Source organism: Coregonus clupeaformis, chromosome 9 (assembly GCF_020615455.1).
Source record: "Coregonus clupeaformis isolate EN_2021a chromosome 9, ASM2061545v1, whole genome shotgun sequence".
Lineage (NCBI taxonomy): Eukaryota > Metazoa > Chordata > Actinopteri > Salmoniformes > Salmonidae > Coregonus > Coregonus clupeaformis.
This window is the reverse complement of record NC_059200.1, coordinates 2108309-2133968: the sequence shown is the minus strand read 5'-3', so window position 1 is coordinate 2133968 and position 25660 is coordinate 2108309. Positions and strand designations below refer to the sequence as shown.

Genomic DNA, 25660 nt, shown 5'->3' with positions numbered 1-25660 from the left:
GGAATGCAAACGTGCTGAATCTAGTGACTGAAGAAGCTTCATGCTTCATTAGTGAATTAATGAGCATGAACAGCCTGTGCTTTCCAAGTGTTATATTATGAGTTTCTGCATGGGTTTGAGTTGCCTCGAGCACATTTTCAATGCATCATCCTTAGGCTCAGGAGCGGGAAAAGCTGATCCTGGATCAGTGCTTAGGGGTATCCTATCCCATAAGCATTGAGCTAGGAGCTGGGTGAACAGGACATAGCTGATCTGAGAGCACGGAGAAGCAGACTTACTGATGCAAGAGACTGGGTCCAGAGTGGCTGGCTTTGGTTCCTTGTTGCCAAATTTATCACCTGTTCCATTCCCCGCTCGTCTGGAACCAGGCTGTTGAATATAAACAAAGATGTGGCAAAAATAAGATGCAAAACATTCAAAAGTGTATTTACACAAACAACACATGAAATGAAATGACATGTCTCTATATATATTTTATCTCAATGAGACTAAACTGTATAACGTTTAATTTAATGAACACAACATAAATCAATATTACAAATTTTCTGAAACCCGAGACCATTGACAGTCAACAAATCGATGTGAAGTTAGTTCCACAACAACAAAGCCCCTGCAGTGAGGGGTTGGGGAACCCTGTTGGCAGGCCGTAACCCAGCGGTGGCATTGCAGCCCTCAGTGTATTGTTGCAGTGTTGTTGGTGCCAGACAGTCTCTACCCAGCTACCCAGTCACCAGAGAGACCACAGAGGGGGTCGGGCTGTGACTGTTCTGTTCTGTGGGGGCCAAAGTCAGAACAGAGCCCTTTGGAAGACATCCATATCCACCTTTGGGTCAGGGGCTGGGGAAAGCCTTTTTGAATCTAAGCCGCGTTTACACAAGCTTTTCACAAATCAGAGCAGATATTTGGCCAATAATTGGGCAAAATATCAGAATCAGGATGCCTGTGTAAACGCAGCCTAGTACACTGTAATGTGTTGTAAGATGACGTGTCAGCCACAGCCGCTGATGTACTGCATGCACGCAACATTCTGGCTCACCAACACACACACACTCAGATGCGCACACACACACATACTTGCCAGGCGGTACTCTAGCTAATGGGATATTTATTGTGGTTTAGTGCAGCGGGCAGGCTGTAGTGCTGGCAGGCCCTAATGACCGCAAGTTCATCCTCTTCACACACACACCCCGTACTGACCGTGAGTTCGTCCTCGTCTGAGTTGAAGAGGTTGTCCAGGTCGTTGATGGACACGGCCAGATCTGTCTCATGGATCAGACTGGTGGAGGCAGTGCGGGCGTGTGCTGCTGCCCGCGCTGCGTCTGGAGGGGGGAGAGAAGGAACACACAGGGATTAGGTTGGTAACCCATCTGTAGCTCACGCTCCCAAATATACCACAACATCAGAGGCTGTCAGTGTTACATGTGGGCCTATTCCTGAGGCTGCATTCAATAGCTAGTACACATATATATGTGCTATAACACCCTAATAAAACAAAACCTACTAATGCGTCTACATGCCTGAGGAATCTAGATAAGACTTTACCATTACAATTCATATGCGGTATAAGCTATGCATACGCCACAGCAGGATGGCTGAGACTGACTGACTGCATTTACTGTTGCTGAGAGAAGCCCATGACAGACAGGTGGTAAGCTACATTATGGTTCCACCCCATCATCAAAGGCTGGCTTCGACTGCTACTGCTGTCACTCAGGTAGGCTGTGGACCCAGGTAATGTCCCTGTCATCTAACAGCATAAAGTTGCACAGTACAGCAGAGACAGACAGAGGATCCTTACCATCTGACGGACCTGCTGCTCCATCCTCCCCCTGAGAGACAGGGAGAGAGAGAGACATAGAAAGAGAGAGCGAGACCAAGAGAGAGAGAGACAGAGAGAGTGAAAGAGACAAGAGAGCGAGAGAGAGAGACAGACAGAGAGACAGACAGAGAAAGAGACATAGACAGAGAGAGAGACATAGAAAGAGACATAGAAAGAGAGAGGCACAAAGAGAGAGAGAGACGGAGAGTGAGCGAGAGCGCGAGAGAGAGATAGAAAGAGCGAGAGAGAGACCAAGAGAGAGATCAATATTGTGCACAAAACAATGCAAAGAAACAGAACCGATAGGATATAGCTGATCAGAAACAATCAAAATATATTGATAATGGATAAAAGGCAATAGCAGATACAGTCAATATGAAACTGTTGTTGTTTTATTTACAATAAACACAGTCTAAACCACATAACAAGAGGGAAATCTCCTGCCTAACTGTAGAAAGTACACAGGTGCCTCCAGCCCATAAGAGCTGGGCTGCTCTCTCAGTCTCAGTGGAGAATAGGTTTATTTTTGGCAGACTTAAAAAAAATAGAGAGAAGAGAGAAAAGAAGGGAACGAACAAACGTCTCTGTACTGACTATACTAATGAGATTTCCAGACTACCAGTGTATGTGAGAAATGCCATGGCCTCCTGGCCCAGGGAGGGAGGGAGCCCTAATGCCACGACACTACGTCAATATCTCTCAGGGATAGGGCTGTGTGCTCTTGTGGTTCTCTGTGGCTCAGTTGGTAGAGCATGGCACGTGCAACGCCAGGATCGTAGGTTTGATTCCCATTGGGGCCACCAATACAGAAAATGTATGCATGCTTGACTGTAAGTCACTTTGGATAAAAGCATCAGCTAAATGGCATATATTATATATTATGATGGGGCCTCCGTGTACATGGCAGCCAGGACACGCATACACAGTCACACACACACACAAGGGGTTGGGGCTGAAGGAATGGGAATGGCATGTTCCAGTGGCCATTGATTTCATTACGCTCCAGGGGCTCTCTCTCTCTGTGTAAAGGGCCTTTAATCTGTTTCCTTTGAAGGCCTGCTGCACGACAGCAAAAAAAAAAAACTGCAGAAGACGAAAACCTATAAAAACGCACTAATGACGCCAACTGGCCCCTTATCAATAACTGACCCTTGGCTGGAACGCTGGAGCCTTCCGTGTGTGCGTGCGTGAGTGCCTGTGTTTGTATGGATGCGTTCCAGCCTTGCGTCACACTGCCCTTATTATTCCAAAGCTGTCTGCATGAAAGAGTCCACTCTCTCTCCCCCTCTCGCTCGCCATCTCCGGCCATTTTATCTGAGGGGTCAGGCACTTATTCAAAAGATCCTGCCTCTCAAACGCAGCCATTTCAGTCTGTAAATCCAAAGAATGTGGATGCTCTAGTGACATGGCGACCTCATTGTAAAGCAGAGGAGAGGAGCCTGCAGCCGCTGAACAACACAGTTTAGAACAGCGATTATTTTTTACTCGGGTGTCCAAGTAAAACATTTTATATATATATACTTTTATGAATAAATACTCCAGTCTGAACTTAAACGACTTAAACCAGGTAAAAAGTGTGTAGAAATTATAATGAACTTACATTTTTAAATAATTGTTTTCAATCGCAGTATTTTCAATATAGAGATATTAGCGGCGTTGATTTTGTGGTCTCAAACCAGAGTTTATTAACATTCTTCATTAATAATATGGGCAAAATGTAAGTAGTGACAATGAAAGGTGGGAATGTTGTTCCCTTGTCATATAATTGCTACATTTACAATCAGTATAGCATTAAAAATAGTTTTCCAGATTGTATTTTGGTGATTCTTTTTTTCGCAATGTGAATATTAGGTCGCCCTGAGAAAACCTGCTTGAATTTGGGTTCCAAGGCAAAACCAGTTGAGAACCACTGGTTTAGACTTTAGTAGAGACCAGTCAGTCAGTGTGATGTTCATATTGTGCCCCACAGTACAGCACTAGTAGAGACTACCCTTTCCTGTTTTCTCTGCTGCTACTGTACGCCCGGCTCCACTAGTAAGTGAGTGTACTGTTTTGTTTCATAGGCAGGGGTTTCTAGTCAATGTTCACTCTAAGCTGCACGCGTGCATGGGCGCGCAGCTCCCCCGGGACTGCCACCCAGAAGAGAATAAATATTACCGCAGAGAAGCACGAGATTGAATTTCACTCAACTTTCTAGAGTTCTAGAGTTAACCCTATCAACGTTTCCCTTTACTGTGGGAATTGTGATCGAATCAACACAATATTAGCCACTTTCAATGTAACATAGCGAAACAAAGAGAACTATGCAAGACTTAGTATGTAAACTAACTACAGTGGGGAGAACAAGTATTTGATACACTGCCGATTTTGCAGGTTTTCCTACTTACAAAGCATGTAGAGGTCTGTAATTTTGATCATAGGTACACTTCAACTGTGAGAGACGGAATCTAAAACAAAAATCCAGAAAATCACATTATATGATTTTTAAGTAATTAATTAGCATTTTATTGCATGACATAAGTATTTGATCACCTACCAACCAGTAAGAATTCCGGCTCTCACAGACCTGTTAGTTTTTCTTTAAGAAGCCCTCCTGTTCTCCACTCATTACCTGTATTAACTGCACCTGTTTGAACTCGTTACCTGTATAAAAGACACCTGTCCACACACTCAATCAAACAGACTCCAACCTCTCCACAATGGCCAAGACCAGAGAGCTGTGTAAGGACATCAGGGATAAAATTGTAGACCTGCACAAGGCTGGGATGGGCTACAGGACAATAGGCAAGCAGCTTGGTGAGAAGGCAACAACTGTTGGCGCAATTATTAGAAAATGGAAGAAGTTCAAGATGACGGTCAATCAACCTCGGTCTGGGGCTCCATGCAAGATCTCACCTCGTGGGGCATCAATGATCATGAGGAAGGTGAGGGATCAGCCCAGAACTACACGGCAGGACCTGGTCAATGACCTGAAGAGAGCTGGGACCACAGTCTCAAAGAAAACCATTAGTAACACACTACGCCGTCATGGATAAAAATCCTGCAGCGCACGCAAGGTCCCCCTGCTCAAGCCAGCGCATGTCCAGGCCCGTCTGAAGTTTGCCAATGACCAGCTGGATGATCCAGAGGAGGAATGGGAGAAGGTCATGTGGTCTGATGAGACAAAAATATAGCTTTTTGGTCTAAACTCCACTCGCCGTGTTTGGAGGAAGAAGAAGGATGAGTACAACCCCAAGAACACCATCCCAACCGTGAAGCATGGAGGTGGAAACATAATTGGGGATGCTTTTCTGCAAAGGGGACAGGACGACTGCACCGTATTGAGGGGAGGATAGATAGGGCCATATATCGCGAGATCTTGGCCAACAACCTCCTTCCCTCAGTAAGAGCATTGAAGATGGGTCGTGGCTGAGTCTTCCAGCATGACAACGACCCGAAACACACAGCCAGGGCAACTAAGGAGTGGCTCCGTAAGAAGCATCTCAAGGTCCTGGAGTGGCCTAGCCAATCTCCAGACCTGAACCCAATAGAAAATCTTTGGAGGGAGCTGAAAGTCCGTATTGCCCAGCGACAGCCCCGAAACCTGAAGGATCTGGAGAAGGTCTGTATGGAGGAGTGGGCCAAAATCCCTGCTGCAGTGTGTGCAAACCTGGTCAAGACCTACAGGAAACGTATGATCTCTGTAATTGCAAACAAAGGTTGCTGTACCAAATATTAAGTTCTGCTTTTCTGATGTATCAAATACTTATGTCATGCAATAAAATGCAAATGAATTACTTAAAAATCATACAATGTGATTTTCTGGATTTTTGTTTTAGATTCCGTCTCTCACAGTTGAAGTGTACCTATGATACAAATTACAGACCTCTACATGCTTTGTAAGTAGGAAAACCTGCAAAATCGGCAGTGTATCAAATACTTATTCTCCCCACTGTACGCAAGAGATTTTGTTGTAGGCAGAGCGCATCGGAATAGGCACGACTCAGGCACGTACTCTACACAGATCGGTGCGCCATAACCAATCAGAGCTGCAGTAACCCTATATGCAAATAGACCATTGTTTTGAGATCAAAGCGAGAGCTGCACGTAGCCACGTGTGCACATTTGTTCATATTCTTTGCTAGTTAGTGAGTTGTTAGTCCAGTTATAGCTAATTTGTAGTCAGCAATGTGGGAGTGATTGCTTCCTACAAGAGCACAAAACGTTACATTTCTAGCAATCTTTGAAAAGCGAGTCAGGTAAATAGCATTTCTTTATGTCTTAAAGGGGCAGTGTTGTATTTTGAGACAGGCTTGAATGAGCTAAGTAGCCAATAGGCAGATGGTAGAATAATTTGTCTGATTAATAATACATTTTATTTTGTAAAGTGGTTTCTTGAATCAAACAACAACAACATTTTCAGTCATCTCCTTGTCTGAAGGACAAGTAGATAAACAGGTTAATGTCAAGCCCTGCAGGTTTTTTTCAAAAGTCTCATGGAATTGGCTGCTACTGTAGACTGAATGAAATAACCACTATTTTCATTTTAAAATGTTATGTGATGCATTTTCTCCATTGTTTTTAATGGTAGGCCACTCTGATAGGCCTACATTATGATGAAATAGCCACAGTAGCCTACTTGGCCACTGTTAAAACTGTAACTTAAAGCAGGTACAGCCTCAGTGTTCACAACGTTCAAGTTTGTGTTCAGCAGACCTGAAATTTGCTCAGTGCCTAAAAAACTTAGAGGGAACATTGTTTCTAGTGGTTCAACTAGAGCACGTTTGAGCTTTGACAGCATGCCAACCTCCTGCACACACACAGACAACTCAGCGGGATGGGGACATTGGCCAATTTGGCAATGGCAAGAGAGTCTATGACACACACCCAGTCATGAACACACACATAAAAGTGCACAAAACATAGGCCGTCGCTTTGCAGCGTCATCAATGCAGAGTGAAGCATGACCAAGGGGGCAAGAGTTAGCTGAGGTAACACACACACCCCATGTGCTCAGCAGATTGTGGAAGGGCTCCACTGCACATAGTGGCCACTGGGGGACCTCCTGTATCAGAAGCAGTGCAGCAGTAACAGTACAGTACCACACATACGCACGCACGCACACACAAACTTGAGGGAGAAGAAAAAAGCTCAGCAGCCCTCGTGAAATAAAACAAAATACAAAAAGGCTATTTTAAACGTGCACGGTTCAGTAAGTCAGGTTTATTTGGCCTGTTTAAGCCCCAGCCAACACAGCGCCTCCCTCCCCCTCCTCCATGCCTCACAGACAAGCAGACAGGGAGACAGGCAGACAGGGAGACAGGCAGACAGGGAGGCTGCCACTGCCAGGCAGCTCTCTCCTATCCCCACACCCACACACTCCCCCCTGCTCTCCCCCTAGTGCTGGGGCCGTTTCCACAGCTAACAGGTGGTCCAGATTTGGAAACAGAGAGAGACAATATTAAGACAACAGCCTGAGCCCACATGGCAGGGGAGAGGGGGCAGATAGAAAAGACACAAACTAAACTAAATGAGAGGGAGGAAATTAGAGGCATAAAACTATTTTGGCATCCCTCTGCTGGGATAACAATGGGAGTTGGAGCTGGCTTCCTGCGCAGTAGATCTGGGTGGGAAAAAGCAGAGTCCAGCTAGCGAGACATTTACAGTGCAGGATCGCTTATCTTGTGACCCTTAACTGAACCCTTCCTGCTGCCTGACCATAAAGGCGGTCACAAACAGTGGCATGTTGGCGGCAGCAGCAACAGCGATGGGAGGAAATGATTTGCCTCAGCCGCCCCAGTTGATGAAGTTGTAACTTTAGCCCTACCTTGTGTTTCTTCCCAGGCTGGCGCTCGCCGCCCGTCTTGTCCTTCTTGTCGGAGAAGGAGAACTTGACGTCCCCGTCCTCGAAGGCGTAGGGATCCACCTCGGGCTCGTGGTCGTCATCGTCGGTGATGGCGGCGGCCAGGTACTGGTTCCTCTGCTGGAGGTACATCTGCACGCGCTCCTCGGACACCTTCAGAGGCCGATTGGAAGTGGCCATCAGCCTGGGTGTGGACGGGGACAGGGGGCGATTCATTAGGACAGACAGGGCCACAGAGTGCAGTCTATCAACAATAGTAATCCATCAACATTCATGTGGGGAGGTAAAGCAATGCATGTCTCTTTTTCAATGTAATCTGTGAATCATTGTGTTTCATGTGTCTGTGTTCTAGTTGTTGATGTTGTGGTTGTTTAGATGTTACCAGACAGTGAGCCCTGCCGGGCCTCTCTAAGGGGGAAGGGAGGGGGAGTGACCAAAGGGGAGTGAGCCAGCTCATGTAGGTCCTCTCTCTCTCCCTCCTCCCTCTCTCCGGCCAGGCTGCGATGTGAGGTGACAGTGCGCAGTGGCCCAAGCCAGAGATTAGCATCCATTCAGAGCAATGTCCCTGCCGCCAGGATTACTCCCTCCCTACCTCTGTCCCGCCATCCCTTCCCTCCCTTTCTCCGCACCAGAATAGTCCTTTTGTCCATAGCCCTGCCCACAGCACTGTCCAGCAGCCATCCCTGAAATGCATTACCCCTCAGATACTTCCCAACACCGCTCGGCCCTACCTGCCTGCTCTCCGGCCCATCCTCCCTCTATCCCTTAGTCTCTCTCTCTCTCTCTCTCTCTCTCTCTCTCTCTCTCTCTCTCTCTCTCTCTCTCTCTCTCTCTCTCTCTCTCTCTCTCTCCTCTCTCTCTCTCTCTCTCTCTCTCTCTCTCTCTCTCTCTCTCTCTCTCTCTCTCTCTCTCTCTCTCTCTCTCTCTCTCTCTCTCTCTCTCTCTCTCTCTCTCTCTGTGTGTGTGTGTGTGAAGCGACACCTCTTTTCTGACATCAAGGCTTCGAGGATGCCACTCTCCTTCACGTGTTCAGGGTGGAGAGGAAGGAAGAAGGGGGGAGTTGTAATAGAGGGGGCGTGTGTGTGTGTGTTGGGGGAGATCAATAAGCTCTCTCCAGTCTGTGCTGCAGTGCTGGCCATGCACATTAGTGATGTATGATGTCAAAAGGGCACATAGCGAGAGAGTAACGTGCCGTATGCGCCACCAAACATTCTGAACATTCTGAGGCACGGGCGGCGAGGGGGAAGGGAGGGGAGGGGAAAGGGGGAGGTGAGGGGGGAGAGGCCTGGTTGTGCTCTTTCAAAACACTTTTTTTCTAGAATGTTGGAAGTCCTTAAAAAGGGACTTGTCTGTCTGTGTACCAGAAGGGATGAAAATGTAAATGTCTGGGGGCATCTAGCACCCTCTATGGGCAATAGTGGGTGTTCAATGGGGAGATAAGGATGAATGGTGAATTAATGAATGAATGAATTAATGGGGAGATACACTCACTCAGTGACAGACACCACCTCCTGTCCTCCCGAGGCCTCGTCTCTCTCCCTGTCCCTCAGCTTGTCCCCAGGCAGCGTTGGCATCTCGGCCTCTTTCCTCCTGGGCAGGTTGAAGAACCTCCATGGCGCAGGGGAGCCGTCCTCCTCCAGGTTTACTGCAGAGCCTACATACATGGTGGGCTCCAGGGGCTCTGAGGGGTAGGACGCGTGAGGGTGGTGGAAGTGCTGGGCCAGGCCGTCTAGCCTCCGGGGTTCCCCCTCGCCACCCTTCTGCCCCACCAGGCAGGGCTCTGGGGGCGGCTGGTAGAAGTGTTGACTGTGGGGGGTTGAAGGGTTCTTCATGGAGCCGTTCCCCGTCTCCTCTCCTCGGTCACAGGGGTGGGGGCTGAGGGGAGGGGGCTGGGGGGAACCAGTCATCTCTGAGGAACCGCCGCCGCTACCCACCCCTCCGCCATGCAGCTGGGGGGGCTTGGTGATGCCGTCAGAGGGGCGGAGGCCGGAGAAACGATCCCCCGCTTGCTGGGCCCTCATGGCTAGCCGCTGGCCCGCCGCCACCTCTGTCTCCATGGTAACGTCATCGCAGGCAGCACTGCGGTGGTGGAAGGGCGTCTGCGGCCTCTTGGTCTGCTTGTCGCCCTTCTCGGGCTTGTCGCCCCCAGCCTTGTGCTTGGTGGGTGGTTGGTTGTGGGTGGGCTGGCCTGCTGACTGGGGCTGGCCCGGGGTGCTGCCACCTCGCTGCTTCAAGGACTTATGCCTGGGAGGACACAGAGGAAGAGGAAGCATGCAAGACATTAATAAACTAACAATAATGCCATTTGTTAGCATTCGTGAACATTCATTAGCTCAATAACTAGCGTTGAGCAGCAACACTAATCTAGCTCAATCAATAACCAACAAGAAATTGAATGAAGCTGAATCTGTGGGAGCCGAGTAGCAATTGAAAAGCACGGAATCAATTAAGTGAACAAATGAGTTCCTCTCAAATCTAATAAACTCCTCATGTCATGTTGATGTTACTCTAACAAACATCTTAAACTGATGTTATTATTCTGCACTCTATTATTCCCTAACCAAAACCATGCATTTCATCTAGAATAGAGCATTCCCCCAGCGCTGAGTTCATTGGGGAGAAAACTAAGTGAAACCCTTCTGAACATGACCCAGGTGGGAGGGAGGCCTGTTTCTTGTTGGGTTTAAATGGCCTGGAACGTGTTGTGTTGGTCCCCGGCCCTCACGCCCCCTCAGGCCCCCTATGACAAACACACACACACACTTTCCCCAGTCTAGGCCAGGGGAGAGCCAGCCACTAAGTAAGAACCAGTGTTGTTCACCTCTCATTTTACTGTAAGGGAACCAAGGAGCAACAAGTCCAAAGACAGACTCTGATACTGACAAGTGGATGTGGGGGAGTTGGGGGAGGGGTGCTGGGGGTCTACTCAGGGTCAGGTCAGCTGGGGATGGGTGTTGTTATTTGGCCATTGGTGTGTCAGCATGGTAACTGCAGGCAGCTCGTTCTCGTGGAGCAGCCAGCATGTTGACGGCTAAGCTAAGCTCTCCCTCTTTTATGGTGGGAGGGAGGGTTCTATTGTCCTTCCCACTACTTGGAAGGATAAGAATGGAACTGCTTAACTGTCGGCAGGCAGAGAATGGGCAAGTCGCAGCGAAAACAACATGCAGAGTGGGTAAACACCATAGACTTAGATAGACGACTCATCTTTGTATCTATCCCATTATGGCGTCTGTGCGAGCACGGGCACCGCCATTGAGGCTATCTCCATTTTGAAGTAGTACATTTTCTTCTTCTACTACTTCTATGAGTTGGTAAACAAACTGAAAGTGTGCATACTGTCACCTGGAGTGTATTATTTGAACAGGTATGAAGCCAAGGTTGCCGATTTCCTGCCACCTGCAGTTATGGAATGTTTGCTCATGGGTATAATTCATTGGCTGATCCCTCCTGATGACCTGGATTTTGTGATCCTTCTTTAACCCATATGAAGTCCCACCCAGTTGACTACTTCAAAATGGTGAAGTCCTCAATGGTGCTTCCCATGCTAAAACAGGCTTTTGGGCACTAGAGTTGACTATCTATGGTAAACACACACTCTCACAGACACACACCAAGCCGATGGCCATTAGAATTTGTGCCGCACACACAGGGTCTCCCTTTTCAATGTTACCTCCCATATGCTGGGTTCCCTCCAACCAAATAACAGCTCTAGCCAGAAGAATGAGACTTCCCCCAGCTCTGTCCTCACCTCCTGTACACAGCCTGCCTGCCCTAACACCACCAGTGCGGAGCAAGGCGCTCCCCCGATCTATAGTGAAAGTGCTCCTAAAGCAGAAACACACAAAGCAAACGCTCAGAGAGACAGCATAAAAGTGCAGAGTGTCAAGCATCTATTTCTGTGCGAGCTGCAGCGTGACGTGTGTTTTTGCGGCTGTGTGTGTGTGCACGTCTGTGCCAGGAGACAGCAGTGGGACATGCTGACTGCAGCTTTTCCCTTCAGAGAGAACACATGCACGCGCACACACACGCACAGGGCTGTGATAATGTCTGACTGTCTGAGTCCCAACCCCAACAGAAACAGCCTGGCCACAGTCAACCTCGCATCCACACATTAACTAGATGCAGCAGATCATTTGTCAACATTAGGCTCTACAGACACACTCTCCATTTTTAGAGCAGACATCTCCCTAAACAGGCCTTCTAGAGGTCAGACTGGCCCCTGGGTCTCTGCAACGGCATCCCAAATGACACCCTATTCCCTACATAGTGCACTACTTTTGACCAGGGACCATGGCTCAGTTCAAAGTAGTGCACTATGTAGGGAATAGGGTGCCATTTGGGACACACACTGTTTCTGGTGAAGAACAACTGCTTTAGCCCCACCAAGAGAATACACTACAACAAGCCACTTCAATCCTGACAGGGTTGTCACTTAACAGAGGAATAGAGATGAATGTCATACGTATTGACATTAAAATACTTCTCACATTTTAGACTGATGTGTTGAACGCTGTTTTGTTGAGTAAGATTCCAATGAAAATGAGTCAACTTCCCTTAAAAGGCAAGCTTGTGTCAACACAAGAAACTACAAGTATATCCCATTACAGAAGGCTTAGGGTGCAGGTCCCTAACCAGAGATACACACACACACAAACAAACTGCATTGTTCACCTGGAGCAGTTGCAGTGTGACCTCTGTGCTGACTCTACAAAGTCCCAGGTTCCTACTTTCTCCATCAGCTCCTCCTCACAGGTACCGTTGGCTGTCGCTGAGAATTTACGCCTGGAGAAACACACACAACACATTATTTTTCTTAGTTACTACAGGCTACTTCTGTAAAATATACATTTGGTAAAAGAAGCACCAACATTAAGGCTTTATTAACTATTTAATGTCAGTGGTGTGTTTATGTTATATGACAGACATATTTGGCAAATGTAGATACTGTATATATTCTCTAGGCCAGATGTCGTGGAAATTACCACCAGGGACACCTGAAGTCAATATTAAATGAATCGTTCTTTATTATCAGCAAGCTGGAATGGTTCCAACAAACTTAATGCACCATAGTACACGTCGGTCAGGAGCTCCGCCGGGGCAGTCCCGTTAGTTCTCTTATATACTGCTTACACAGACAAGTTATATTTGCATGATTTAGCTTATTCATTATTCATCATTAATTCATCATTAACGTTTGGATCATGCATATGACCGACCAATACCCCCTGATCATCCGCCTGTGGCTGAATCTAGTTGATTATTCCTGCTCTAGGCTCTGTTGAGTGTGTCTATGACAGGATAACCATGCATGTGTGTGAGGTGTAGACATAGCTTTCCTGTCAGCTGTGTGTGAGCCTGTGCTCGTTGACAGTGTGTGTGAGCATGTGTTTGTGTGCATCCTGAGACAGTAGCAATTGTACTTGTTCTAGGACTTTGTTGAGAGTGTGTATATGAGACAGATGTACTTGTTCTGAGCTCTGTTGATATTGCACTCCTGCCAGACCCTCTCCACCACCTGGCTGGCAAGCCTGCGAGGGATCTTCCCCCCGTGGTGACTGGTGCTGTCCACACTGAAGCCGTCCACAGCCAATGACATCTTCACCCACTTCTGAGCCGACTGGGAGTCCACTGGGGGAGGTAGGAGGTGGGAGGGAGAGGTTATGAATCGTCTCACCGAACCACAAGTGGCAATATTTATTGTCCTACAATAACCAGCTTTGACAAGACACCTCTTGTCCACTGCACACTATATAAGTGGGACATACATGTATGTCACATCAACTCTCCAGACACATTTTTATATTATCTAATCTATTATTATCTAATGAATATGGTATATCTTATTTACATAATATATCCTATACAGACTGTCATTTAAATAAACATCCATAGGTTTGTAAATACTTACTTATTGTACCTGTCTGGGCCTCCTCGGGTGATGTGGGGGGCGTGAGGGTGACCGACGAGATGGCGGGGTCTCGTTGGGATGCAGGCACTTGGTGGCCACCCGAGTAAACGGTGGTGCAGTGGGAGGACCCCTGGGGGGCTACAGCTGGGATGTCAGACTGGGGCACCAGCACCAGGCAGGCTGGGTACACCATCCTCACACCACCTGGACCAAGAGACAGACACACACTCACGGTTAGCTACATGGGTCATCAAATCTGCATACATTTTTAGTATGTGATTCCTGAGGGAATTTAACCTCCATCCTTTCTTCCCTGCCATATAGCAGACTTTTAGGGGAGACTGTTCTGTGTAGGAGAGAGTGTCTTACCGACAAGGACCTCCACAGCGGCCAGGGAGTCGTCCTCCCAGTCCATGTCCTCCATCTTGTCCTCCGATGGCGAGCCGTGCTTGTCCTTGTCTTTAGAGCTGGGGCTGATGGGATAGAACTGGTTCCACTCCTCAATCAGTTTCTGGGTGGGAGGGTCTGACAGCTTGAACGACTGACCCGTCAGAGTCCCGTTCAGACCAAACGGACTCAGGATGACTAGAGGGAGGGAGGGAGAGAGAGAGGGGGGGTGAGAGAAAGAGAGATACATAGTCAGTCTCACTACAGAAGCTGTGTTACATCAGAATAAATCCCCCCATCCTACTGCATACATCCATCCCCCACCATTACGACCACTCTCTGATCTATTACCCCCCCACATACTTTCATCCATTTTCCTTCCACCTATCACCCCTCCATCCCAGCCCATCCAGTGTTAATAATGTGACCTTTCCCCAACACAATTCTCTCTCTCCCACCAGCACACGGCTGGCCGAACACTTCCAGAGACATACAGCAGCCCATCACTGGCAGGCCCAGGCCTCTCAGAGCCTATAAACAGGACTGTATAAAGGACTGATTCACAGCACACACAGACAATGAGGTAGAGACTGGACAGGATAGGGCAGGGAGTGATAGCTAGCACCGACAGCGTTCTGACCAAGCAGACTCCCTTTACAACACCTTCAGTACAGACACACATACACATACTGTATCAATACTGTATCAAATCCGGGCTAGACACCAAAGCATAGACAACCCCCTCACAGGTTAGGATAATCATTAACAGATAAGGAAGCATAAACGGAGAATGGTACATTTATAGTAACTGTAGCAATTATGGAAATAATCCCAAATAATTCAATTTTTCCCATATTCTTGATGAAGAATGTTAATAAGTTCTAAAAGCACTGGTAAAAGCTCTATATTGAAAACACTGGGATCGAAGAAAAATAGTTCAGAGATTACATTTTTTAATCACTTTTTACTACTTTCTACCTGGCTGTAGTCGTTTAGTAGTTTAAGTTCCGACTTAATTATTATTTCTTTACTCAGACACCCACGACCCATTCAAAACCTCCCACGACCCACCACTTGAGAATCACTGTTGTAGTGTATGGCCCTGTCCCTGTGAGTATTGATCTGGTCTAGTGGCTCACTGGCTGGACAGGATGGAGCTTCCAGGAGGGAGAGGGGGGAAGAGAAGGCAATCTCACAGGGAACACAGTGAGACAGACAGACACAGACAGACAGACAGACAGACAGACAGACAGACAGACAGACAGACAGACAGACAGACAGACAGACAGACAGACAGACAGAGACAGATAGAGAGAGAGAGAGAGAGAGTGAGAGAGAGAACATCTAGAACACACAGAGTGCTGGCCAGCTAAACACAAGCCACTTAAGGTCAGGATCTTTTAAGGAGAAGGCTAGTCGATCTATATTCATATTCCCACCACACTGATATTGGGTGGAGAGGCCATAGTAAGTAGTAAGTGGATGGTGACCGCACCAGACAATTGAGTGAACATCCAGTTCCCTCAGAGACTACAACAGGAAACAGACAGACTGACTGACTAACTGACTCATACACACCTCTTATGTCCTATGCGGTCCATTCCAGAACACAACCCTGAACCCTCTCGAGCCCGGTCCTGGACTTCATTCATTGTAACATCCAACAACTGCTTCAGCAGAAATTGATTGACTATTGAGGGAGAACAGGCTGTCGTAAACCTAAGGTAATTTGCATTGCAGGAGCACAAGCACTACACGTCACAGGGAGAGTTTGAATGTAATTAATGTTGATATGATCACGACATACCCTCTCTCTTTGTGTGTGCATTTCTCCATCTCCCCTTCACTCTCTCTCTGTCTCCATCTCCCCATCTCCCCTTCACTCTCTCTCTGTCTCCATCTCCCCTTCACTCTCTCTGTCTCCATCTCCCCTTCTCTCTCTCTGTCTCCATCTCTCCTTCTCTCTCTGTCTCCATCTCTCCTTCTCTCTCTCTGTCTCCATCTGCCCTTCTCTCTCTCTCTCTGTCTTCATCTGCCCTTCTCTCTCTCTCTCTGTCTCCATCTCTCCTTCTCTCTCTCTCGGTCTCCATCTCCCCTTCTCTCTCTCTCTGTCTCCATCTCCCCTTCTCTCTCTCTCTGTCTTCATCTCCCCTTCTCTCTCTCTGTCTCCATCTCTCCTTCTCTCTCTCCCTCTGTCTCCATCTCCCCTTCTCTCTCTCTCTCTGTCTCCATCTGCCCTTCTCTCTCTCTCTCTTTCTCCATCTCTCCTTCTCTCTCTCTCTGTCTCCATCTCCCCTTCTCTCTCTCTCTGTCTCCATCTCCCCTTCTCTCTCTCTGTCTCCATCTCTCCTCTCTCTCTCTCTGTCTCCATCTCCCCTTCTCTCTCTCTCTTTCTCCATCTTCCTGAAGACATGTCAAATATGCTCAGATCAGTTAAATGGGCTGAGAGTTCATTACATTCACTCTGCGCTGTTTTATGAGGTCATATCCTGAAGAGGCTGGAGCGCTCTACTGCACACTAAACCAAGCCTGTCAGAGGTGAGTGGTGGGGGAGAGAGGGAGGGAGGAGACTAGCAGACGTCAGCCCTTATCTGCCGCTACGCTCAATCTGCTAAAACAGACACACAGTTAGTGGCTAGAACACACACCTGCACACACCCTAGAAATTCAGCCTTTGGTTTGTACTGATTTCAAACACACTATCATTACCCATTGGTAGAGGGGGAGTGCTCTGACATACAGTACTGGTCACATCAGTGGTCCCACCACAGTGCATTAAACACTGTCTTTAATTGAAGATAAACATATTTGATGACCAGAGGACAATTGACTCCACATTAAACCATTTATCCATTTGCCTGTGCAATATGGCACCAAACACATAGAGCAGCATGTCTTTCAGTCTGCCAGCTCAAGTCCCATACATGCTATGGACAGGTTGGTATATTGGTAAAAGAGCAGAGGCAGTACAGTAGCTACGGGTCTTGTCCACTATCTGATAGACTTGACCTAATCCTGATCTAGCATTCATCTACACATCCAAGTATAACTTATCAAATAATTAAAAGACAAGCATTGTAATTTTGAATTCCGTAAAGTTAGTCTGGAAGAAGTAAAACAATTGTTGTCTATCAATGACAAGCCACAGGGGTCTGACAACTTGGATGGAAAATTATTGAGGATAATAGCGGACGATACTGCCACTCCTATTTGCCATATCTTCAATCTAAGCCTACTAGAAAGTGTGTGCCCTCAGGCCTGGAGGGAAGCAACAGTCATTCCGCTACCCAAGAATAGTAAAGCCCCCTTTACTGGCTCAAATAGCCGACCAATCAGCCTGTTACCAACCCGTAGTAAACTTTTTGGAGATTTTTTGTTGTTGACCAGATACAATGCTATTTTACTGTAAAGATATTGACAACAGACTTTCAGCACGCTTATAGGAAAGGACATTCAACAAGCACAGCACTTGCACAAATGACTGATGATTGGCTGAGAGAAATTGATGGTAAAAAGATTGTGGGAGCTGTTTTGTTAGACTTCAGTGCGGCTTTTGACATTATCGATCATAGTCTGTTGATGGAAAAACGTATGTGTTATAGCTTTACACTCCCTGCTATATTGTGGATAAAGAGTTACCTGTCTAACAGAACACAGAGGGTGTTCTTTAATGGATGCCTCTCCAACATAATCTAGGTAGAATCAGGAATTCCCCAAGGCAGCTGTCTAGGCCCCTTAATTGTTTCAATATTTACTAATGACATGCCACTGCCTTTGAGTAAAGCCAGTGTGTCTATGTATGCGGATGACTTAACACTATACACGTCAGCAACTACAGCGAGTGAAATTACCGCAACACTTAACAAAGAGCTGCAGTTAGTTTCAGAATGTGTGGCAAGGAATACGTTAGATCTAAATATTTCAAAAACTAAAAGTATTGTATTTGGGACAAATAATTCACTAAACCCTAAACCTCAACTAAATTTTATAATAAATAATGTGGAAATTGAGCAAGTTGGGGTGACTAAACTGCTTGGAGTAACCCTGGATTGTAAACTGTCATGGTCAAAACATGTTGAAACAACAGTAGCTAAGATGGGGGGAAGTCTGTCCATAATAAACCGCTGCTCTGCCTTTTTAACAACACTATCAACAAGGCAGTTCCTACAGGCTCTAGTTTTGTCGCACCTGGACTACTGTTCAGTCGTGTGGTCAGGTGCCACAAAGAAACCTCTGAGAATTACAATTGGCTCAGAACAGGGCAGCACGGCTGGTCCTTAAATGTACACAGAGGGCTAACATTAATAATATGCATGTAAATCTCTCATGGATCAAAGTGGAGGAGAGACTGACTTCATCACTACTTGTTTTTGTAATAAGTGTTGACATGCTGAATGCACCGAGGTGTCTGTTTAAACTACTAGCACACAGCTCGGACACCCATGCATACCCCACAAGACATGCCACCAAAGGTCTCTTCACAATCCCCAAGTCAAGAACAGACTATGGGAGGCGCACAGTACTACATAGAGCCATGGCTACATGGAACTCTATTCCACATCAGCTAACTGATACAAGCAATAGAATCAGATTTTTTTTAAACTGATACAAAAATACACCTTCTGGAACAGAGGGGACTGTGAAGAGGCACACACAGCCACAGACACACATACACATGATAAGACACCCACTCTACACACACGTACACATGGATGTTGTATTGTAAATATGTGATAGTGGAGTAGTGGCCTGAGGGAACACACTAAATGTATTGGGTAAAGTGTAATGTCATGTAATATTTTAAATTGTGTGTAACTGCTTTAATGTTGCTGGACCCCAGGAAGAGTAGCTGCTGCCTTGGCAGCAGCTAATGGGGATCCTTAATAAATAAATACAAATACTGACACACACTAGTGACTAAAGAGAGAGTGAGAGAGTCACACAGTAGCGCTTTGCTGTGCTGTGCAGTGTAGATCTATCTATCTATCTATCTATCTATCGACCTGCCGTGCAAAAAACCCATCCCTCTCTACCGTTACTGGAATTACATTCAATAACCTGCTATTGAATAAATAGACCAACAGGCTTTAATAGAAGGGGTTTTAAACAGAACAAGGCTCTAATTAGAATAGTAGTAAAATATTTTTGTTTCATTTTTACACTTTATTCAGACAGCTAGAAACAGAAGGGGAGACAGGCAAGTGGGAAAACAGTAGGAAGGGTGGATACGGGGATTAAACCCTGGTCTCTGGTGGGGAGCTGAGTATATGTGACTGGCTGGGAGCGTTAGGCCTACCGCTAAACCACAGGCTCTGCACAGCTAGTTTTCCCTGTGAATCAGATTCCCTGTGCCGCACTGCCGCTGCGCTCCAGTCAGATCAGAGAATGGACAAAGTGATCACCATTATTAGGTGGGTGGAGAGGGGATGGAGGGGGGCTGAGGAATAACTCAGTCTAACTGAGAGAGGAGTTGAGAGGAAGAGAAGAGCGGAGGTGGCATTTTGTTCTCTAACCTAAGGCAAAGCCCTTGTGCCTGGTGTAATGATCGCTCCTTCAAGCTTCCCTCCCCCTCCTCCTCTGTAGTGAGGGAGCCTCTCTCTCTCTCTTTCTTTTGTTGGGATCTCTTTTGTTGCGGTGTAGGCTCCCGCTTCTCTGTGTGTCTGTGTTGTACACCCTGCCTGGCACCGTCTCTGCTGCTGCCGTTGGGCCCCGCTAATTGTACAGATGTCTATAGCAGCAGAGATCAGCTAGTGGGGACAGCACTGTGAGGGCTAGAGGGAGGGAGGCAGGGAATGAGAAGAGAAGTAGAATGGGAGGTGGTGGTGGCAGGGGAGAGGTGGAGGAATTGGGGAAGGGTACGTGAGAGGAGGAGTAGGAAAAGGACAGGGAAAAGCCAGAAGAAGGGGAAAGAGGGGGAGGGACAGAGGGAGGTGTGTGAGGGCTGCTGGTGGCACATCATTACTGTCAGGCTGTCTGATGAAGCGAGGAGGAGTGGAGGAGAGGAGCGGAGGAGAGAGGAGGGGCGGTGCCTGTTCTTAATACCTGAGGATTACTCTTGTCTTCTATTAGAGACACAACACGGAGCAGAGAGAACAGAGTGTGTGTGTGTTTTTGGTTTTATTATCCTTGTATCCTTGTGGGGACCAGGATAGTAAAACAAGGAAAATTCTGATAAGTGGGGACATCTTGCCAGAACAAGCAAAAAGGCTATTTTAGGTTTAGGGTTACAATTAGGGTTAGAGTAAGAATTAGGGTTTAGTGTTGTCACGATACCAGAATTTTGACTTTGATGCCGATACCAGGTTTAGTATCACAATACTCTATACACTCCACTCCACCCACCTTGGAAGGGGCTGGAGGCCTGCTGGGCCAGGGTGAGGTGCTCGTCACTCAGGTGGTAGACAGGCTGGTGCTGGTTGATCTCCACGCTGGTGCACACGTTACTCTCCCCATGGAGGAAGAAGGGGAACGAGCACGACAGGTGTTCACTGTGGAGAGAGAGAAAGAGAGCGAGAGAACAGAGTGAGTCATTTTAACTTGGATGGATCATTCTGGGAGCGGATGTGTGTGAACTGTTGAATGGATGACACAACAGATCAGAAGGAGAGGGAGGATGAGAAGAGAAAGGGCAAAACACTCAATTTCCCTGCTAATGGAGGGATGGAGGAGCGGAGCGAGAGAATGAAGAGGAGGAAGATTAAAAAGGAGCTCTCTCTTTTGTGGGAGATTACAATGACATCTTTGAGCCATGGAAAGCTCCTGGCTAGAATACAAGAGGAGGCGAGGTTAGGGAAATGATGTCACTGATTTAACGGAGACATAACATGAAATCATCACAAAACAAATCAAGTCGATTCAACAGGGTCGATCATCTCACTCACCAGTGGAACATAGAACTTAATCACTTAACGGTATTGTGTGTGTATGCTTGTGTGTTGATTTTGGATTTGTTGTTTGCACTCCAAGTGTCCAACAAAGAGGGCAAACCTTGGCTCACTTTGGCATGCCATCAAAGTGGTGAGCTCTTGAGAACGCTATCCGACACATACAGAGTTACAGACATGCCATCCAAAGTTCTGACGTTGAAAAAGACACCAGCATAACTTCAATTGGGATGAGAGGAAGCGAGAGAGATAGAGGGAGTAGAGAAAGAAAGTGAGAGGGAGCAAGAGAGATGGAAGGAGTGACAGGGAAAGAAAGCGAGAGAGAGAGAGAGAGGAGTTAGGCATGGACTATTGTCTCTGTCTCTCTGTGTCTGCTTCCTCTCATCCTACGCGGCACAGCCACCTGACAGATGACCAAATGAAAGCAGATACAGTAAATTTGGGAGAGGATCAAAGAAGGGGTGCCTCCTTAGAGGATTTGGTTAAGCAAATATCTCTCCCTCTCTCTACCGCTCTCTCTCCCTGGCAGAGTTGCTGCTGCAGAGGATTACAGAAAAGAAGGAGAATGAAAAAAATAGCAAAAGAAGTGAGGGAATCAGACTAATAATATGTTATGATCATGAGAGGGTCTGAGGAACTAAGTGGCACGAAGCTGGAGGAGAGAGCATGTCTCCTGCGAGAGGATAATACCTTGGCTGTAGACGGGGCATTCGGAAAGTATTCAGATCCCTTGACTTTTTCCACATGTTGTTACGTTAGAGCTTTATTCTAAAATGGATTCAAAAATATATATATCCTAATCAATCTACACACAATACCCCATAATGACAAAGCGAAAACAGGTTTTTAGAAATTTTAGCACATTTAAAAATCAGACATAGCTTATTTACGTAAGTATTCAGACCCTTTGCTATGAGACTCGAAATTGAGCTCAGGTCCATCCTGTTTCCACTGATCATACTTGAGATGTTTCTACAACTTGATTGGAGTCCACCTATGGTAAATTCAATTGATTGGACATGATTTGGAAAGGCACACACCTGTCTATATAAGGTCCCACAGTTGACAGTGCATGTCAGAGCAAAAACCAAGCCATGAGGTCGAAGGAATTGTCCGTAGAGCTCCGAGACAGGATTGTGTCTAGGCACAGTTCTGGGGAAGGGGACCAAAACATTTATGCAGCATTAAAGGTCTCCAAGAACACAGTGGCCTCCATCATTCTTAAATGGAAGAAGTTTGGAACAACCAACACTCTTACGAGAGCTTTCCGCCCGGCCAAACTGAGAAATCGGGGGAGAAGGGCCTTGGTCAGGGAGGTGACCAAGAACCCAATGGTCACTCTGACAGAGCTCCAGAGTTCCTCTGTGGAGATGGGAGAACCTTCCAGAAGGACAACCATCTCTGCAGCACTCCACCAATCAGGCCTTTATGGTAGAGTGGCCAGACGGAAGCCACTCCTCAGTAAAAGGCACACGACAGCCCGCTTGGAGTTTGCCAAAAGGCCCCTAAAGACTCTCAGACCATGAGAAACAAGATTCTCTGGTCTGATGAAACCAAGATTGAACTATTTGGCCTGAATGCCAAGCGTCACGTCTGATGGAAACCTGGCACCATTCCTACGGTGAAGCATGGTGGTGGCAGCATCATGCTGTGGGGATGTTTTTCAGCAGCACGGACTGCGAGACTAGTCAGGGTCGAGGGAAAGATGAACGGAGCAAAGTACAGCGAGATCCTTCATGAAAACCTGCTCCAGAGCGCTCAGGACATCAGACTGGGGCGAAGGTTCACCTTAAAACAGGACAACGACCCTAAGCACACAGCCAAGACAACGCAGGAGTGGCTTCGGGAAAAGTCTCTGAATGTCCTTGAGTGGCCCAGCCAGAGGCCGGACTTGAACCCGATCGAACATCTCTGGAAAGACCTGAAAATAGCTGTGCAACGACGCTCCCCATCCAACCTGACAGAGCTTGAGAGGATCTGCAGAGAAGAATGGGAGAAACTCCCCAAATACAGGTGTGCCAAGCTTGTAACGTCATACCTAAGAAGACCCGAGGCTGTAATCGCTGCCAAAGGTGCTTCAACAAAGTACTGAGTAAAGGGTCTGAATACTTATCTAACTGTGATTTCTGTTTTATTTTTTTAATACATTTACAAAACTGTCTAAAAACCAGTTTTTGCTTTCTCATTATGGGGGATTGACCTCTTGATTGATGATTGTGTAGATTGATGAGGGGGGGGAAACAATTTAATTTAATCAATTTTAGAATAAGGCTGTAACGTAAAATTTGGAAAAAGTCAAGGGATCTGAATACTTTCCGAATGCACTGTATAATCATTTACACTACAGAGCGTATTCGTGTACCATGCACTAACAAGGATAGCCTATACAACGGAAATAAGTAATGCACTTGATTGTATTATCCTTGATCGTTTTTTAAATGTATGTAGCTACTGAATGTATGTATTTTTTTAAATTGTAAAATCAATTAAATCAATCAATACCAAGAGAGGTGTTGCCTTATCTTATCAGCTGTGATACTTATAGGAAAAATGTACCAATGAAAATAGTCACCATAACTTATCCCCTTGTATGAACTGTTTTCTTCATAAGATCAATAAAAGAGTGAGATAGCAACAAAAGGAGCTGAACATATTCCTGGTGGCTGATGACTAGGCCACGCCCACGCCCACGGACGTTAGTTTCTTCTCCACAATGAGTCTGGATCTGAGTACCTCCCCGACCCTTCACTGAATGCGAACACATTCGGGGCCATCTGATTGGTCCAGAAACCAATAGGTTGAGCCAGAACCAGAACCCACGTGGGTAAATTCATCATCAAATCAAATCACATTTTATTTGCCACATGCGCCGAATACAACAGGTGTAGACATTACTGTGAAATGCTTACTTACAGCCCTTAACCAACAATGCATTTATTTTTTCATAAAAAAGTCAAATAAAACAACAACAAAAAAGTGTTGAGAAAAAAAGAGCAGAAGTAAAATAAAATAACAGTAGGGAGGCTATATACAGGGGGGTACCGGTGCAGAGTCAATGTGCGGGGGCACCGGCTAGTTGAGGTAGTTGAGGTAATATGTACATGTGGGTAGAGTTAAAGTGACAGAGTAGCAGCAGCGTAAAAAGATGGGGTGGGGGTGCAAATAGTCCGGGTAGCCATGATTAGCTGTTCAGGAGTCTTATGGCTTGGGGGTAGAAGCTGTTGAGAAGCCTTTTGGACCTAGACTTGGTGCTACGGTACCGCTTGCCGTGCGGTAGCAGAGAGAACAGTCTATGACTAGGGTGGCTGGAGTCTTTGACAATTTTGAGGGCCTTCCTCTGACACATCATTGGCTTTGATACTCTAATTGGTCCAATCTCTCAGACGATCCAATCGCTGATGACTTTGTTTTGTGCAACACCCCTCGTGCCCCTTGTCACCACAAACGACATCAATGATGGCAGTCTCAGACTAAAGCATGTGGCGAACGATAGAGCAGTGGAAGTATTTAGTTTGAGTCGCCAGGCTAGATGGCTGTCGAGTCAGAAGTCTTTCCCTGTGTTTAGGGCATGTTAACAGAGCTGCTCTACTCTTTAATGTCTGTAGGAACAGCTCCAGGCTCAGAGGTAGTACAAGTAGTTAACCCATCACTACAGACACACTAGTAAAAGCATCAGCACAGACACACACATTTCCTCACTACTGTCTGTCTATTAAGCAGACTCCCTCCTCTCTTTGTCTCTGCTCAGACATTCTGGCTGCTGTTAGGTTCCCACAGAGCAGCCTGTCTCTTCCTGCCCTGGGGCCAGACTGACTAGAAGGTCACGGAGGGAAGGTCTCTCCCTGCCCCCAGGGCAGACAGACTAGAAGGTCACCGTGGGAGGGTCTCTCCCTGCCCCCAGGGCAGACTGACTAGAAGGTCACGGTGGGAGGGTCTCTCCATGCCCCCAGGACAGACTGACTAGGGGGTGGATTTACATGAGTAAAATATGTCTAGTGAGATCTATCTTCAACATCAGATTTGCTAATTTTCTGTGAATCTAAACCGAAATTGAACCGACCTCAAAAAGCACTAATCGCTTAGCACTACCGTATTCCCCCCCCTTTTTTTCAGTGGGCATTGTGTATACTCACTTCTAAATCCCCACTATGCGTATCAAAGTAGTGTAGTGGAGGTATACGCAGTATAAATGAACCCTTTACACCCCAATAGAATTCTAGAATGCTGCTGTAGATTACTGAGAATTGTCAAGATAAAGCTCATTTTCTCACACATTTCAAACAAACAGACATAGCTCAAAAACAAAGAACAAATGACAATTACAAGTTAACTTACTTTTAAAGAGCACAACCTCTTCTTTAATATGACACCACATTCATGTCAATAGGAATAACACTCATATTGTCTTCCATTGTGTAAAGACACTCACTATCGAAATACGATTAACACAACACAACAACAAAAAACTTGAGTATGTAAATTGTAGTACATTTGACTAAATTACTAAATAAAAAAATTATATACATATAAATATTCTTTACATATAAATAAATACAATTATCCAAAATGTGACCAGAGGACAATACTCAAAGTATTTCAGAGCGCAAACAAAGTAGGCTATTTGATTGACAACAATTCTTACTTCTGTAACAATGTAAAAAGGCAAACAACTATTCAGAATGTAGGTAACCTCTCTCAATAAGATTTAGGACAGACCAGGCCTAGAAATAGTAGCCTACTTTGACAACAATTCAGTGAATGCAACAAGTATTAGATAGAGAGAAGATACAAAACAACAACTGTTCAGAGACAATAAAAGA

The 25660-nt window shown here is 46.3% G+C and overlaps 1 protein-coding gene across 1 annotated transcript in view; it reads right to left on the bottom strand.

Annotated features, from left to right (window-relative positions):
* The window catches only part of LOC121573563 (mediator of RNA polymerase II transcription subunit 13-like), a 109905-nt gene that overhangs the window by 21439 nt on the left and 62806 nt on the right, over positions 1 to 25660 (bottom strand). The window contains exons 4-13 of the mRNA XM_045222449.1: positions 20299 to 20444; positions 13939 to 14154; positions 13570 to 13773; positions 13127 to 13289; positions 12333 to 12443; positions 9153 to 9905; positions 7626 to 7845; positions 1799 to 1829; positions 1198 to 1319; positions 279 to 369 (exon numbers count right to left, since the gene is read on the bottom strand). Of these exons, the coding sequence (XP_045078384.1) occupies positions 279 to 369; positions 1198 to 1319; positions 1799 to 1829; positions 7626 to 7845; positions 9153 to 9905; positions 12333 to 12443; positions 13127 to 13289; positions 13570 to 13773; positions 13939 to 14154; positions 20299 to 20444 (2057 nt within the window). The remainder of the gene's footprint in view (positions 1 to 278; positions 370 to 1197; positions 1320 to 1798; positions 1830 to 7625; positions 7846 to 9152; positions 9906 to 12332; positions 12444 to 13126; positions 13290 to 13569; positions 13774 to 13938; positions 14155 to 20298; positions 20445 to 25660) is intronic.